This window comes from Aotus nancymaae, unplaced genomic scaffold, assembly GCF_030222135.1.
Source record: "Aotus nancymaae isolate 86718 unplaced genomic scaffold, 86718_ANA_hifiasm-v0.15.2.pri h1tg000031l, whole genome shotgun sequence".
NCBI lineage: Eukaryota > Metazoa > Chordata > Mammalia > Primates > Aotidae > Aotus > Aotus nancymaae.
In genome coordinates this window covers 6,766,157-6,779,245 of record NW_026988444.1, presented here as the reverse complement: position 1 = coordinate 6,779,245, position 13,089 = coordinate 6,766,157, and the positions used below count along the sequence as shown (strand labels likewise).

The 13,089-nt window shown below is 61.4% G+C and overlaps 1 protein-coding gene across 6 annotated transcripts in view; it reads right to left on the bottom strand.

Annotated features, from left to right (window-relative positions):
- The window catches only part of ING5 (inhibitor of growth family member 5), a 32,897-nt gene extending 21,259 nt beyond the window's left edge, over positions 1–11,638 (bottom strand). For 3 of the 6 annotated variants that reach the window (XM_021665033.2, XM_021665032.2, XM_021665036.2), the window contains exons 1-3: positions 11,575–11,633; positions 8,913–8,984; positions 4,732–4,898 (exon numbers count right to left, since the gene is read on the bottom strand). In XM_021665033.2, the coding sequence (XP_021520708.1) occupies positions 4,732–4,898; positions 8,913–8,984; positions 11,575–11,611 (276 nt within the window). In that variant the 5' untranslated portion in view covers positions 11,612–11,633. Of the gene's footprint in view, positions 1–4,731; positions 4,899–8,912; positions 8,985–9,902; positions 10,606–11,047; positions 11,121–11,574 lie in introns of those variants that run through there. The other 3 variants (XM_021665035.2, XM_021665034.2, XM_064383448.1) reach the window with 3 other exon arrangements.
- Positions 11,639–13,089: the final 1,451 nt, after the last annotated feature.

Here is a 13,089-nt window from a genome sequence, read left to right as displayed (position 1 = left end):
CCCAGCTACTTGGGAGGCTGAGGCAGGAGAGTTGCTTGAGCCTGGGAGGCGGAGGCTGCAGTGAGCCAAGATCATGCCATTGCACTCCAGCCTGGGCAACTAGAGCAAAAGTACGTCTCAAAATAATAATAATAAATATGGCCACTTGAAGGCTGGGCACAGTGGCTCCTGCTTGTAATCCAGTACTTTGAGAGGCTGAGGTGGGCGGATCACTTGAAGTCAGGAGATTGAGACCAGCCTGGTCAACAGGGCGAAACCCTGTCTCTTCTAAAAATACAAAAATTGGCTGGGCATGGAACTATGTGCCCATAATGCCAGCTACTCGGGAGGCTGAGGCATAAGAATTGCTTGAGCCCAGGAGGCAGAGGTTGCACTGAGCTGAGATCACACCACTGCACTCCAGCCTGGGCAACAGAGCAAGACTGTCTCAAAAAAAAAAAAAAAAGGTTCCTCTGAGCAGATACACAAACAAAAAGGCCCAGAAAAAAAAAAAAACAAAAACACAGGAATGGTCCCACATGAAGTGTATTCCCCAGTCCGTAGTTTCTCCAGCAGCGTCAGTCTACCAAAGCCAGACTTCCACTTGGTTACGCCCATTTCTGGGCAGCTTTTCCACTTTGTTGCAGAAGAGACAGGAGTAGAGGTTGGAAGAAGAGCCGTGGCTCCTTCCCGATCCTTACCATCTCACAGGTCTGCACGGCCCCCGGGCCCCGCCCTCACCATCTCACAGGTCTGCACGGCCCCCGGGCCCCGCCCTCACCACCTCACAGGTCTGCATGGCCCCCGGGACCCGCCCTCACCACCTCACAGGTCTGCACGGCCCCCGGGCCCCGCCCTCACCACCTCACAGGTCTGCACGGCCCCCGGGCCCCGCCCTCACCACCTCACAGGTCTGCACGGACCCCGGGCCCCGCCCTCACCATCTCACAGGTCTGCACGGCCCCCGGGCCCCGCCCTCACCACCTCACAGGTCTGCACGGCCCCCGGGCCCCGCCCTCACCATCTCACAGGTCTGCACGGCCCCCGGGCCCCGCCCTCACCACCTCACAGGTCTGCACGGCCCCCGGGCCCCGCCCTCACCATCTCACAGGTCTGCACGGCCCCCGGGCCCCGCCCTCACCACCTCACAGGTCTGCACGGCCCCCGGGCCCCGCCCTCACCACCTCACAGGTCTGCACGGCACCCGGGCCCCGCCCTCACCACCTCACAGGTCTGCACGGACCCCGGGCCCCGCCCTCCCCACCTCACAGGTCTGCACGGACCCCAGGCCCCGCCCTCACCACCTCACAGGTCTGCACGGACCCCGGGCCCCGCCCTCACCACCTCACAGGTCTGCACGGACCCCGGGCCCCGCCCTCCCCACCTCACAGGTCTGCACGGACCCCGGGCCCCGCCCTCACCACCTCACAGGTCTGCACGGACCCCGGGCCCCGCCCTCACCACCTCACAGGTCTGCACGCACCCCGGGCCCCGCCCTCCCCACCTCACAGGTCTGCACGGACCCCGGGCCCCGCCCTCACCACCTCACAGGTCTGCACGGCACCCGGGCCCCGCCCTCACCATCTCACAGGTCTGCACGGACCCCGGGCCCCGCCCTCACCACCTCACAGGTCTGCACGGACCCCCGGGCCCCGCCCTCACCATCTCACAGGTCTGCACGGCACCCGGGCCCCGCCCTCACCACCTCACAGGTCTGCACGGCACCCGGGCCCCGCCCTCACCACCTCACAGGTCTGCACGGACCCCCGGGCCCCGCCCTCACCACCTCACAGGTCTGCACGGACCCCGGGCCCCGCCCTCACCATCTCACAGGTCTGCACGGCCCCCCGGGCCCCGCCCTCACCACCTCACAGGTCTGCACGGCCCCCGGGCCCCGCCCTCACCATCTCACAGGTCTGCACGGCACCCGGGCCCCGCCCTCACCACCTCACAGGTCTGCACGGACCCCGGGCCCCGCCCTCACCACCTCACAGGTCTGCACGGACCCCCGGGCCCCGCCCTCACCATCTCACAGGTCTGCACGGCCCCCCGGGCCCCGCCCTCACCACCTCACAGGTCTGCACGGCCCCCGGGCCCCGCCCTCACCATCTCACAGGTCTGCACGGACCCCGGGCCCCGCCCTCACCACCTCACAGGTCTGCACGGACCCCGGGCCCCGCCCTCCCCACCTCACAGGTCTGCACGGACCCCAGGCCCCGCCCTCACCACCTCACAGGTCTGCACGGACCCCGGGCCCCGCCCTCACCACCTCACAGGTCTGCACGGACCCCGGGCCCCGCCCTCCCCACCTCACAGGTCTGCACGGACCCCGGGCCCCGCCCTCACCACCTCACAGGTCTGCACGGACCCCGGGCCCCGCCCTCACCACCTCACAGGTCTGCACGCACCCCGGGCCCCGCCCTCCCCACCTCACAGGTCTGCACGGACCCCGGGCCCCGCCCTCACCACCTCACAGGTCTGCACGGCACCCGGGCCCCGCCCTCACCATCTCACAGGTCTGCACGGACCCCGGGCCCCGCCCTCACCACCTCACAGGTCTGCACGGACCCCCGGGCCCCGCCCTCACCATCTCACAGGTCTGCACGGCACCCGGGCCCCGCCCTCACCACCTCACAGGTCTGCACGGCACCCGGGCCCCGCCCTCACCACCTCACAGGTCTGCACGGACCCCCGGGCCCCGCCCTCACCACCTCACAGGTCTGCACGGACCCCGGGCCCCGCCCTCACCATCTCACAGGTCTGCACGGCCCCCCGGGCCCCGCCCTCACCACCTCACAGGTCTGCACGGCCCCCGGGCCCCGCCCTCACCATCTCACAGGTCTGCACGGCACCCGGGCCCCGCCCTCACCACCTCACAGGTCTGCACGGACCCCCGGGCCCCGCCCTCACCACCTCACAGGTCTGCACGGACCCCGGGCCCCGCCCTCACCATCTCACAGGTCTGCACGGCCCCCCGGGCCCCGCCCTCACCACCTCACAGGTCTGCACGGCCCCCGGGCCCCGCCCTCACCACCTCACAGGTCTGCACGGCACCCGGGCCCCGCCCTCACCACCTCACAGGTCTGCACGGCACCCGGGCCCCGCCCTCACCACCTCACAGGTCTGCACGGACCCCCGGGCCCCGCCCTCCCCACCTCACAGGTCTGCACGGACCCCGGGCCCCGCCCTCACCACCTCACAGGTCTGCACGGACCCCGGGCCCCGCCCTCACCACCTCACAGGTCTGCACGGCCCCCCGGGCCCCGCCCTCACCACCTCACAGGTCTGCACGGCCCCCGGGCCCCGCCCTCACCATCTCACAGGTCTGCACGGCCCCCGGGCCCCGCCCTCACCATCTCACAGGTCTGCACGGCCCCCGGGCCCCGCCCTCACCATCTCACAGGTCTGCACGGCCCCCGGGCCCCGCCCTCACCATCTCACAGGTCTGCACGGACCCCGGGCCCCGCCCTCACCACCTCACAGGTCTGCACGGACCCCGGGCCCCGCCCTCACCACCTCACAGGTCTGCACGGACCCCGGGCCCCGCCCTCACCACCTCACAGGTCTGCACGGCCCCCGGGCCCCGCCCTCACCATCTCACAGGTCTGCACGGCCCCCGGGCCCCGCCCTCACCACCTCACAGGTCTGCACGGCACCCGGGCCCCGCCCTCACCACCTCACAGGTCTGCACGGCCCCCGGGCCCCGCCCTCACCATCTCACAGGTCTGCACGGCCCCCGGGCCCCGCCCTCACCATCTCACAGGTCTGCACGGACCCCGGGCCCCGCCCTCCCCACCTCACAGGTCTGCACGGACCCCGGGCCCCGCCCTCACCACCTCACAGGTCTGCACGGCCCCCGGGCCCCGCCCTCACCACCTCACAGGTCTGCACGGACCCCGGGCCCCGCCCTCACCACCTCACAGGTCTGCACGGCCCCCGGGCCCCGCCCTCACCATCTCACGGGTCTGCACGGCCCCCGGGCCCCGCCCTCACCACCTCACGGGTCTGCACGGCCCCCGGGCCCCGCCCTCACCATCTCACAGGTCTGCACGGACCCCGGGCCCCGCCCTCACCACCTCACAGGTCTGCACGGACCCCGGGCCCCGCCCTCACCACCTCACAGGTCTGCACGGACCCCGGGCCCCGCCCTCACCACCTCACAGGTCTGCACGGCCCCCGGGCCCCGCCCTCACCATCTCACAGGTCTGCACGGCCCCCGGGCCCCGCCCTCACCACCTCACAGGTCTGCACGGCCCCCGGGCCCCGCCCTCACCATCTCACAGGTCTGCACGGACCCCGGGCCCCGCCCTCACCACCTCACAGGTCTGCACGGACCCCGGGCCCCGCCCTCACCACCTCACAGGTCTGCACGGACCCCGGGCCCCACCCTCACCACCTCACAGGTCTGCACGGACCCCGGGCCCCGCCCTCACCATCTCACAGGTCTGCACGGCCCCCGGGCCCCGCCCTCACCACCTCACGGGTCTGCACGGAACCCGGGCCCCGCCCTCCCCACCTCACGGGTCTGCACCGCCCCCGGGCCCCGCCCTCACCACCTCACAGGTCTGCACGGCCCCCGGGCCCCGCCCTCACCACCTCACAGGTCTGCACGGCCCCGGGCCCCGCCCTCACCATCTCATAGGTCTGCACGGACCCCGGGCCCCGCCCTCACCATCTCATAGGTCTGCATGGCCCCCGGGCCCCGCCCTCAGCACCTCACAGGTCGGCACGGACCCCGGGCCCCGCCCTCACCATCTCATAGGTCTGCATGGCCAGCTGCACTTTGTCATCGCTGTATTCCTTGCACTTGCTGTAGGCGTTCTGGATCTTCTGCAGGCGCTCTACGCGCTGGTCTGGAGACAGCGTCTTCACCGTGGAGATGTACTCTGCAGCCAGGATGTCAATCTCTGCTTTCTTATCTGATGGAGAAACGGGGGAAAAGCTAGGCCTGCACTAGACACCATGATGTGCTCACCAGACCGGCAGCAACCAAAGTCAGCCAACAGCGAGTTGTGGCAGAGATGCGGGCGGATGTGAACTCACGCTGTGCTGGTGCGAGCCCAAGCGGGCAGGACTGTTCCGCAGTCTCGCGTCGTGTGCATGTGCAGACTGTACGGCAGGGCCGCGTGCCCAGGGCAGTCCCACTTCTGACTGTTACGCAGCAAGCGTTCACAGTGCCCTCTTTGACTCTCAAACAAACACCCTGAGTGAATAACTATGTGGTCACCTTTCCTATGAGATGGCACACGCCTCTTTTGTTTTCTTTTTTTCTGGTAGAGCAGTCAGAAAGAACATCCTCCTCTTAAATACCCTAAAGAAATCTTACGTGACCTAAAGAAATACACATGAGACGACACTCATGAGAGCAGAAAATAGAAAACAACCCAAATGTCCAATCATCAGTAAAACGGAGAAATACGCCGTGGACCCTTCAGACAACGGAGTGCTACCCAGCAACAAAAAAACCTAACTCCAGCTACACAGAGCAACACGGGAGACCCCACAGATGACACGGGGCAAAAACAGCAAGAAACAGGAAAATAGACCGCACGACTCCATTAACGCTAAGGGCAGAAACAGACACAACTCTTGGCTCTTCGGTTTAGACAGGTAAGGAAACTACTGTTGAAGGTGTAAGGTGACTGTCCCCAAACTCAGTGTCCTCCTTGGTTAGGGATGGGTGTCATGACTAGGAGGGTCACAAAGGCCATCAGGCGCTAAAGGGCTTGATTTCTCCGTCTCGGCAGCAGAAAACAGAGAGGTTCATCTGGTAATATTTATTAAGGAATCTATAAATGTTACACACTTATTTCTTAATATATGTTACGTTTCACAATGAAATAACTCTCTATATTCCCTAGTCAAGATGCTGTACCTAAGTGAAAAACACAGCTATCTCAGTCTTGCAAAACATGTGCCCAGCATAATGAATAAACGATCTCAGGCCAGGCACAGTGGTTCAAACCTGTAATCCCAGCACTTTGGCAGGCCGAGGCAGGTGGATCACCTGAGGTCAGGAGTTCAAGACCAACCTGGCCAACATGGTGAAACCCTGTCGCTACTAAAAAATACAAACATTAGCCAGGCGCGGCGGCTCATGCCTGTATTCCTAGCACTTTGGGAGGCTGAGGTGGGTGGATCACCTGAGGTCAGGAGTTCAAGACCAGCCTGGCCATCATGGAGAAACCCCATCTTTAAAAAAAAAAATTATAAAAATATTAAATGAAATAATAAAAAGAAAAAATATATATAAACATTACCTGTAATCCCAGCACTTTGGGAGGCCAAGGCAGGTGGATCACAAGGTCAGGAGTTCGAGACCAGCCTGGCCAACATGGTGAAACCTTGCCTCTAATAAAAATACAAAATTAGCCAGGTTTGGTGGCACACACCTATAGTCCCAGCTACTCAGATGGCTGAGGCAGGAGAATTGCTTGAACCTGGGAGGTGGAGGTTGAGATGAGCTGAGATCGTGCCACTGCACTCCTGCCTGGACGACAGAGTAATACTCCGTCTAAAAAAAAAAAAAAAAAAAAAACCCAAAAATATCTCCCACACCAAAACACATTACCATGAAATTTAAACCTTCAGAGATAAAGAAAACATCTCAAAAACGGAATAGGAACAACAACAACAAAATAGATCACACATATAAAGGATCAAGAATCCAAACAGCACCAGATTTTCTGCAGCAATGTGGAAGCTGGGACACAATGCAGCAGTGCCGCCAACGTTCTGAGTGAAAACCGTCAACCCGGGACTCTACACCCAACCAAACTCAACTGAGTAAGCCGCTGGGACAGGCACGTTTTCAGACATGCAATGTTACAAGAAAATCTACCTTGCTATGCGCCTTTTTTCAGGAATCTACCAGAGGAAAGGCCCTACCAAAACAGGAGAGCAAGCAAAAGAAGACATTAAGCCGGCGCGGTGGCTCCTGCCTGTGAGCCCAGCACTTTGGGAGGCCAAGGCAGGCGGATCACAAGGTCAGGAGTTCAAGACCAGCCTGACCAAGAGGGTGAAACCCTGTCTCTACTAATAATACAAAAATCAGCTGGGTGTGGTGGCGCACACCTGAAATTCCAGCTACTCAGGAGGCTGAGGCAGGAAAATCGCTTGAACCCGGGAGGCCGAGGCTGCCGTGAGCCGAGATCCGGCCACTGCACTCCAGACTGGGCAACTGACTGAGACTTTGTCTCAAAAAAAAAAAAAAGAAAAAAAAAGAAAAGAAGACATTCCCATGCCTGCTGGGATAAAAAAAAAAAAAAAAGAAGAAGAAGACTTTTAAGATTCAGGGAAGAGGGTCCCACACTGAAGAGCAGTGAACGGAGATCCCAAGAAAACCCCAGGCTAACAACCGTGCAGTAGGTCTAGAAACAGTCAGGACCATGGCCTCCAAGACAGGGGCTCCGAGGAAGGAGCTGCCAGGGTGGATAGCCTGGCAGACCACGCGGAAGAGCAGGCGGGAGGCCAGGGTGGATCACAGAAAACAAGGCAAGGAGTGACTCCAAGAAATATGCAAAGTGATTCAAAAGGGGTCATTTTGGCACAGCAGGCGGCGTGGCTCAGTGCTGAAGTACCTACACGGCTGCCCAATGGAAGGCCCATCACTGGTCCCACCACAAATTCTAACCGCCAGAAGATGGGGGAGCAAAGCGTGTGCCCGTGAGCTGGGGTGGGGGGCACTGGAGAGTACGGCTGCATGTGCCATACGGCTGAACAAAGTCTAAAACTGACGACAGATAAACTAAGGAACAGCAACAAAAACATGTTGTTTAGAAACAGGGAGTTAAATACCAAGAGGCAGCCGGGCGCGGTGGCTCACACCTGTAATCCCAGCACTTTGGGAGGCCGAGGTGGGTGGATCACCTGAGGTTGGGAGTTCAAGACCAGCCTGACCAACATGATGAAACCCCATCTTTATTAAAAAAAATAAAAATAAAAAAATCCAGGGCCGGGCGCGGTGGCTCACGCCTGTAATCCCAGCACTTTGGGAGGCTCAGGCGGGTGGATCACGAGGTCAAGAGATCGAGACCATCCTGGTCAACATGGTGAAACCCCGTCTCTACTAAAAATACAAAAAAAATTAGCTGGGCATGGTGGCGCGCACCTGTAATCCCAGCTACTTGGGAGGCTGAGGCAGGAGAATTGCCTGAACCCGGGAGGCGGAGGTTGCGGTGAGCCGAGATCGCGCCATTGCACTCCAGCCCGGGTAACAAGAGCGAAACTCCGTCTCAAAATAAATAAATAAATAAATAAATAAATAAATAAATAAATAAATAAATACCAAGAGGCCAGAAAGTACTACCAAACTTTTAAAACGATGCACATACTTTGAAAATGGAAAACTTTTTTTTTTTTTTGAGACGGAGTTTCGCTCTTGTTACCCGGGCTGGAGTGCAATGGCGCGATCTCGGCTCACCGCAACCTCCGCCTCCCGGGTTCAGGCAATTCTCCTGCGTCAGCCTCCCAAGTAGCTGGGATTACAGGTGCGCGCCACCATGCCCAGCTAATTTTTTTTGTATTTTTAGTAGAGACGGGGTTTCACCATGTTGACCAGGATGGTCTCGATCTCTTGACCTCGTGATCCACCCGCCTCGGCCTCCCAAAGTGCTGGGATTACAGGCGTGAGCCACCGCGCCCGGCCTGAAAATGGAAAACTTTTAAAATAAAAAAAAAGGCAATAAATGTTTGATTGGAAAGGGTGATGGTTATAAAAATATGATATGAAGGTGTCTAAGAAACCAAGAAACTAAACGTGGCTTTGAAGTATCAACACCTACTGCAAGGCACTGTGCCATCCCCACAGCCTAGGGCTTGGCCGCTGCCCCACTAACCTGGGTCCCCTCAAAACCCTCTGCCCCTGGCCTTCAGGAGCTCCTCACTCCCAGCTGTCAGAACCCAGCTCTGGTTGTACCAAAGCCTGAACCCACCTTCCGTCCTCTGGTCCAGCTCTCGCATCAGCTGGAAGTTCCTCTGAAGTTCGCAGGGAAGGTTCTCGATGCCTGAAACACAGAAACACGGAAGCCACGTACCTTTCAGCAGCAGGACAAAAATCCATCTCCAAAGCTTTTTGTCTTTTTTTTTTTTGAGACAGTGTTTCACTCTTGTTGCCCGGGCTGGAGTGCAGTGGCTCACTTCAACCTACGCCTCCTAGGTTCAAGCAATTCTCATGCCTCAGCCTCCTAAGTAGCTGGGATTACAGCCACCACGCACAGCTAATTTTTGTATTTTTAGTAGAGATGGGGTTTCACCATGTTGGTCAGGCTGGTCTGGAACTCCTGACCTCAGGTGATCCACCCGCCTCAGTCTCTCAAAGTGCTGGGATTACAGGCATGAGCCAGCGCGCCTGATCCAAGTTTTATATCTAAAGTCTAAACTGACAAGCCCACTCTGTCTTCTGTTTCTGTTAGGGTTTGGAGAGCAGAAGGATTGTGATTTCATTTGTAGACTCAGGTACCAAATAGTGCTGACAAGAGGCTAACACGCTTCAGAAGCTGTCAGAAGTCAAAGAAGGCAGAAGGAAACTTAGAAACCCACAGCAGATGTAGGGGAGGTCACCTGGGGAAAGCCTCCACCCCTAGAGGGTGGAGCAGCTACCTCCAAGGCTACCCCACCTCAGTGAGCAGCATCCTCCAAGGCTCAAGCTAAAATCCCCTGGGTCCTCCTTGATCTTCCCCCACTTTACCCAGAAATCCAGTGCATCGAGCAGTGTAGCCATGCTGCCCATGGGACTTTATGCAGGGATAGAAATGTCCTCTTTCTTGGCTGGGCACAGTGGCTCATGCCTGTAATCCCAGCACTTCCGGAGGCCGAGGCAGGCAAATCACTTGAGGTCAGCAGTCCAAGACCAGCCTGGCCAACATGGTGAAACCCAGTCTCTACTAAAAATACAAAAATTAGCTCGGCATGGTGGTACGCACCTACAGTCCTGGCTACTCAGGAGGCTAAGGCATGAGAATTGCTTGAACCTGGGAGGCGGCAGTTGCAGTGAGCTGAGATCACGCTCTTCAGTCTGGGCAACAGAGTGAGACTCCATTTCAAAACAAAAAAAAAGAAAAAAATGCTCTCTCTCTGAGCTGCCCAAGAAAGTGGTGGTCATACGGAACTAGTGAGCACTGGAAAAAGGACTAATGCAACTGAAATTTTAATTTGACTTAAATAGTCCCTGTGGCTAGCGCGACCATAGCGCGACCATCCCCGACAGTCTGCCAAGAGGACCCAGGGGTGCTTTCTCCCCATTGTTGTCCCCTAGACCAGGCCAACCTCCGCCCCCTGCACGGCCGACACAGGCTGCTGAGGGGGGCTGCCCTCTGCAGTCTCGGCCACCCTCCCATCTGCCTGACTCTATCTTAGGCATCAGATGCCTCCAGCACCAGCGTTTTCCCAGCTCTCCTAGAGGACAACCGCACAGCCTCCCGGCTCGCACAGCCTCCCGGGGCACGCACAGTCAACCCTCCTTGGGAGCCCAGCCCACTGGGTGGGAGCAAGATGGAGAAGGCCTCCCCTCCGGCATGTGATATGATATGATCACATGTGATAGGATACTTTGACTCTTGCACCCAGGGAACCCCCCACAAGACGCAGAGCACATGGGCGGAACCGGGCATCCCTCTAGGGCAGGGGTCTCTAGCTCCAGGCCACGGCTTACTTGCCACTGTCTCAGCCCTTGGGCGGGCACCTGAGTGGCCAGGCCGGGACCGTGAGGACCCCCCCAGTGCAGCGCCCCCACGAGGGCCCTCCAGAGCCGTTTGGCACAACCCCAACCACCGCGACCCCAAAGCCGTGCCCATCCCGGGTCGACGTCAAGGGTCCTGCGTGGGCTCTGCCCCTCCAAGCGCGGGGTACCCTGAGAAGGCTGCTCGGCCGCGCTGGGCCTTCCCTGGTCTGTAAAACGAGGTGAGGGAAAGCGCCATCGGCTCAGCCGCTGCGGGGCCGACCAGCTGCCACCTGGAAACAGAGCGCGGCCCCCGGGGCCGACTCGGCGCCGCCCTCCCTGTCTCCGCGGCGCAGTCCCCAGAAGGGGGAGACTCCCCGAGGCCCGACCGCCCTCCCCAGCCGAGCTCACACGGGAGGCGGGCGCACACGGGAGCACAGCCAGGGAGGACCCAGGGCCCGGAGCACCGAAGCGGGAGCCCCGAAGCCCGGAGCCCCGAAGCCCGGAGCCCCGAAGCGGGAACCGGCTCCACCTCCAGACTAGACGGGACAGGGCCGGGAGGGGCGGGGCCGTAGCTGGGGGCGGAGATAAGGCGGGGCCTGAGGGGGCGTGGTCTGGGCGGGGGCCTGAGGGGGCGCGGTCTGGGTGGGGCGGGGCCGAGCGGGCAAGCCCCGCCCCACGCCGTCCGATCCCGCCCCGCCGTGACGCACCTGGAATTGGCGCGTCCGAGCCGGCGGGACCCCCGCAACCCGCCCCCCGCGCCCTCCTCTCCCTAGCGGGCCCGGCCCCGCCCCGTCCGCGCGCTACGCGCCACAGCCGGCCGCACCCGCCGCCCTCCCGAGCCCACGGGGTCTGCATGCGGCGCCCGGCGCGAGAGGGGTTGCAGCACGGGGGGCTCCGCGCGGGCGGCGGGCGCAGGGCCCGCGGGGCGCGCTTACTGTCCAGATAGTGCTCCAAGTACATGGCGGTCGCCATCTTCGTCCGCGGCCGCGCTCGGGGTCTGCGCGGGCGGGCGGCGCCGCGGGAGGCGGGGGCGGGGCGGGGCCAGCGCGCTCAGTATTCATGAGCCGCGCGCGCTGATTGGTCGCGCCCGGGGGCGGGGAAGGACACGCCCCTCTTCTTCCGGCGGGCGGCGGGCCCCGGGCGGAGGCGGCGGCGGGCGGCGAGCGGGACCCAGGGCCGCAGCGGATCGGAGCCCGGGGAGAAGCAGGGGTGCCCGGCCCCGCCGCCCGCCACGCGGCCCAGGGCACCCAGGTGGGCGTGTCCGCTTCGCACCTGCCGGCGACCCCGGGGCCGCCAGGCGCCAACACGTGGCCCTGGGGACCTCGCGCAGTTCCTGACGGCGCTGCCGCGGCGCCCGTGCGACCCCTGCTGCGGCCAGGACCCCGGCCCGGCCGCCACGAGGCCCCCCTGCCCGAAGGCTCCTTGGGACCTGTTGGCTCCGCGCCTTCCCTCCCGACCCCGAGCCCCCGGGACCTCAGCCGGGCCAGAGCCGAGGGCCGCACCACGTGGCCCGGGCGAGCCGCCCCCTCCCTGAGGGCCTGAGCCCTCGCGCCCTCCCCTGCCAAGGCCGCCCCTTCCCTCAGAGTAAAGCAGCCTCCCCGCCCAGCACCACTGAGGGCATCGGCTCCTTAGCTGCCGCCTCTCGGGGCGGGCAGCACCCGCACCATCTGGATGCCTTGGCCGAAAGGCACGTGCGGCAGTAGGATAAATACAGTTAGTAAGATGGCGTGCAAAGGTGTGCACCAAGATACGTGCAGAAATACTGGAGAAGGCCGGCGCGTTGGCTCAAACCTGTAATCCCCGCACTTTGGAAGGCCGAGGTGGCGGATCTCTTGAGGCCAGGAGTTCCAGACCAGCCTGGCCAACTTAACGAAACTCCGACTCCACTCTACCAAAAATACAAAAAAACAAAACAAGAAAAAGAATAGCCAGGTTTGGTGTTGCACGCCTGTAGTCCCAGCTACTCTGGAGGCTGAGCCCGGGAGGCGGAGGTTGTAGTGAGCCAAGATTGCATCTGTACCCCAGTCTGGGCGACAGAGCAAGACTCTCTCCACAAAAAAAAAAAAATTTAGAAACATAATTAAAATGTTTAGTGCCTGGCACGGTGGCTGCCTATAATCCCAGCACTTTGGGAGGCCGGGGCGGGTGGGTTACCTGAGGTCAGGAGTTCAAGACTAGTCTGGCCAACGTGGCAAAACCTTGTCTCTACTAAAAATACAAAAAAATAGCTGAGTGTGGTGGCGGATCCCTGTAATCCCAGCTATTCGAAGCCTGAAGCAGGAGAATCGCTTGAGCCTGGGAGGCGGAGGTTGCAGTGAGCCGAGATTGCACCACTGCACTCCAGCCTGGACGGCAGAGCGAGACTCCATCTCAAAAATAAAATTAGCCAGGTATGGTGGCTCACGCCTGTAATCCCAACACTTTGGGAGGATGACGCGGGCAGATCACCT